Source organism: Teleopsis dalmanni, unplaced genomic scaffold (assembly GCF_002237135.1).
Source record: "Teleopsis dalmanni isolate 2A unplaced genomic scaffold, ASM223713v2 unscaffolded_contig_0198, whole genome shotgun sequence".
NCBI classification, from domain to species: Eukaryota; Metazoa; Arthropoda; class Insecta; order Diptera; family Diopsidae; genus Teleopsis; species Teleopsis dalmanni.
The window spans coordinates 13,925-16,995 of NW_024031580.1; the positions used below are offsets into that span (position 1 = coordinate 13,925).

At 38.5% G+C, this 3,071-nt stretch overlaps 1 protein-coding gene across 1 annotated transcript; it reads left to right on the top strand.

The window, feature by feature from the left end:
• Positions 1-691: 691 nt before the first annotated feature.
• LOC119663184 lies at positions 692-1,174 on the top strand (the record flags this gene model as incomplete). Its single annotated transcript, XM_038072839.1, has 1 exon — positions 692-1,174. A coding segment is annotated over exon 1 (483 nt), but the record flags the coding sequence as incomplete, so codon positions are not given.
• Positions 1,175-3,071: the final 1,897 nt, after the last annotated feature.

Genomic DNA, 3,071 nt, shown 5'->3' on the forward strand with positions numbered 1-3,071 from the left:
AGTGTGCTTTCAGCTTTTCTGTTATTTTATTTTTAAATTTTTGGATTGAAACAATAAAAACAAATAAACAGAATACAATCATTAAAAATTGCATTTTTTTTTTTGCATTTTTTTGTTTCGTTTTGTCTTTGTTCCAACATAGCTTTTAAGTGTGGCATCATTGTTGCAATCTGTCATATGTTATATTTTTGCAAAGAGTCTAATCATGCATATGTGCATAAAATGCAACCAAATCACATTTTGTATAAAAATAGGTAATAAAGATAAAATTAAAAATTAAGATAAATACTGAACTCAAATCGATATTCAGAATGCAGGAAATTTTAAAATTTCCTTTTAGAACAGAATTGAAAATAGTATTGTTGTGAGAAACAACAAAGTAGGTGAAAATTGTCAGGTTTTTGATATTTGAAAATATTTTATTAAAATATTCCTTCAGATTATTTTTGTGTGTTAGTCAGTTTGCTTCTAGAGTTGTATGAAGAAAACAATAAAAGTTTTGTGTTGGTGACCCCGACACAAAAAAGGAGTTGTAAGTTTTTATCAAGCCCGACTAAGCAAGCAAGATGATTAACCGTGAGGAAGAAGATTTTTTTCCGGCAGAAGGAGAAAGCCGCACTGACAAGGAGGTATACCGGGTGTCAATAAAGTCGATGATATTTTCAAGAAAACATCCGGACCTTTTCTGCAAATGGAAGCGCAGTTCAGGAGTGCGGGAATAACGAGAGATGATGCAAAGTTCGACCATGTAGTAGCAGGTTTAGAGCCGAAATATCTGGAGTGCATAGCTGATGTGATTCGGGATCCACAGAAGGTGTTGAAATATGAGACGTTGGAGAAACGGTTAATAAATGAATTCACAGAATCGGAGCACAAAAGGCTGCGTAAGTTGCCGACAGAATTGCAGCTAGGTGACATGAAACCAATGCAATTGCTGAAGAAAATGAAGGAAATGGCTGGCAGTTCAATGAGTGATGACGTACTGACGTCATTGTGGTTACAGCGACTGCCAGTGGGAGTTAGAACAATTGTAGCTGCAGTCGAAGGTGATTCTGCACAGTGGGCCAAGGTGGCTGATAAGGTGTTTGAGGTACAGGAAACAGAAACGGTTTGTGTAGTGCAAAGGAATGAACCTAATGAGATGAAGAAAGAAATTGACAAGTTAAAAGTCGTGGTAAATAATTTGATCATTCAGTTGGGCAAAAGAGGAAGAAGCAATGACAGAGATCGTGGAAGAGGGCGATCATCAAGTGCTAAAAGAGCTAATATCTGTTTTTATCATCGACGGTTCAAGGGGAGGTCCACAAAAAACCCCGTACAAACCACCACAAAACTCAGCGGAAACTAAACACCACTTCACGTTTGACGGCGAGTGAAGTGGCAAAGGGTAAAGCATGCCGTCTGTTCTTCAAGGATAAAAAAACAGGTATAAATTATCTAATAGACACGGGCGCGGAAGTTTCAATTTTGCCAAAGAGAATGCAGCCTGAAAATGAAGCCACGCAATATTATTTATACGCAGCAAACGGGGCGAAAATTAGCACGTATGGAACGAAATTAGTGCAAGTCAATTTGGGGTTGCGCAGACAGTTCCTGTGGGAGTTCCAAGTGGAGAAGGTAAATCACCCAATAATAGGGATTAAATAATTTTTTTGAATAATTTGAATAAGAATTTGTGATGTCATTACAGGCCTCCAGATAATGGGTTCGAAGAAGGAGATACACTGCGTGAAACTAAGCACTAATGATGCAACTAGACCGGCACATAACATCCTGCGGGATCATAAAGAGATAACGGAACCGACTACTAGTAATAAGGCGGCCGTGAGGGTTACACTAGTAGAGCATTAAATTGTTATCAAGGGACAGCCAGTGTATGCAAAACCTCGGCGGTTAAACCCTGAAAAATTTGAAATTGCGAGAAAGGAATTTGAATTTATGACGAAACAAGGTATTTTTAGGCCAAATAACAGCAATTGGACAAGTCCGTCACATTTAGTGGCGAAAAAGGATGGTAAGTGGAGACCGTGTGGCAATTATAGAAAGCTTAATTCGATAACACTGCCACATCGGTATCCAATACCCCATATACATGATTTTACTCGCATATTGCAAAATAAGAAAATTTTCTCAACTTTTGACTTGGAAAAAGCCTACAATCAAATTCCGATTGCTGAAGAGGATCGACCTAAAGCGGCGATAATAACCCCATTCGGCTTATATAAATTTAACATGATGACTTTTGGTCTATGCAATGCTGCGCAGACTTTCCAAAGGTTTATGAATGATGTCCTAAAGAATCTGAATTATGTAATAACGTACATAGATGATATATGTATAGCATCAGCTGATGAAAAGGAACACGAAATACATTTAAGAGAAGTATTCAAGCGATTAAGCGACCATGGTCTGAAGATCAATCTGGGAAAGTGTGTGTTTTTTATGAAAGAAGTTATCTTCCTGGGACATGTGATAAATGGGACGAAATTAGACCCATAGCTGAAAAGGTGGAAGCGATTAGAAATTTTAAAAAACCAAAAGAAGCACGAGAGTTAAGAAGGTTCATCGCTTCAATAAATTTTTACAAGCGTTTCCTCGCGAATGCTGCGAAGAATCATGGCATCCTGCACGCACTATTAAAAGGAAAAAAGAAAAATGATAGATCTCCGATTGAGTGGACAGCAGAGGCCGAGAAAATATTTAAAGTGTGTAAGAACAATCTGGCGAATGCTGCAATGCTAGCACACCCGGCTCCGAATGCGAAACTGGTGCTAAATGTGGCCGCTAGCAATGTCGCAGTACGAGCAGTTCTGCAACAGCTTATAGATGGGCAGTTGCAACCGCTGGGATTCTATTCCAAAAGGCTGACAGAGACTCAAAAGAAATATAGTACTTATGACCGCGAGCTACTTGCTATATATATGGCGGTCAAGTATTTCAGCAAGTAAAAAGCAAGTATAAGACATAAGTTCTCGTTTTTGTTGGCCTAAAATGAAGGCCGAAATAAGTCAAATGGTGAAAACGTGCATGAAAACGTGTTGCAGGATTTCAACGCCCCTAATCAACGTTTT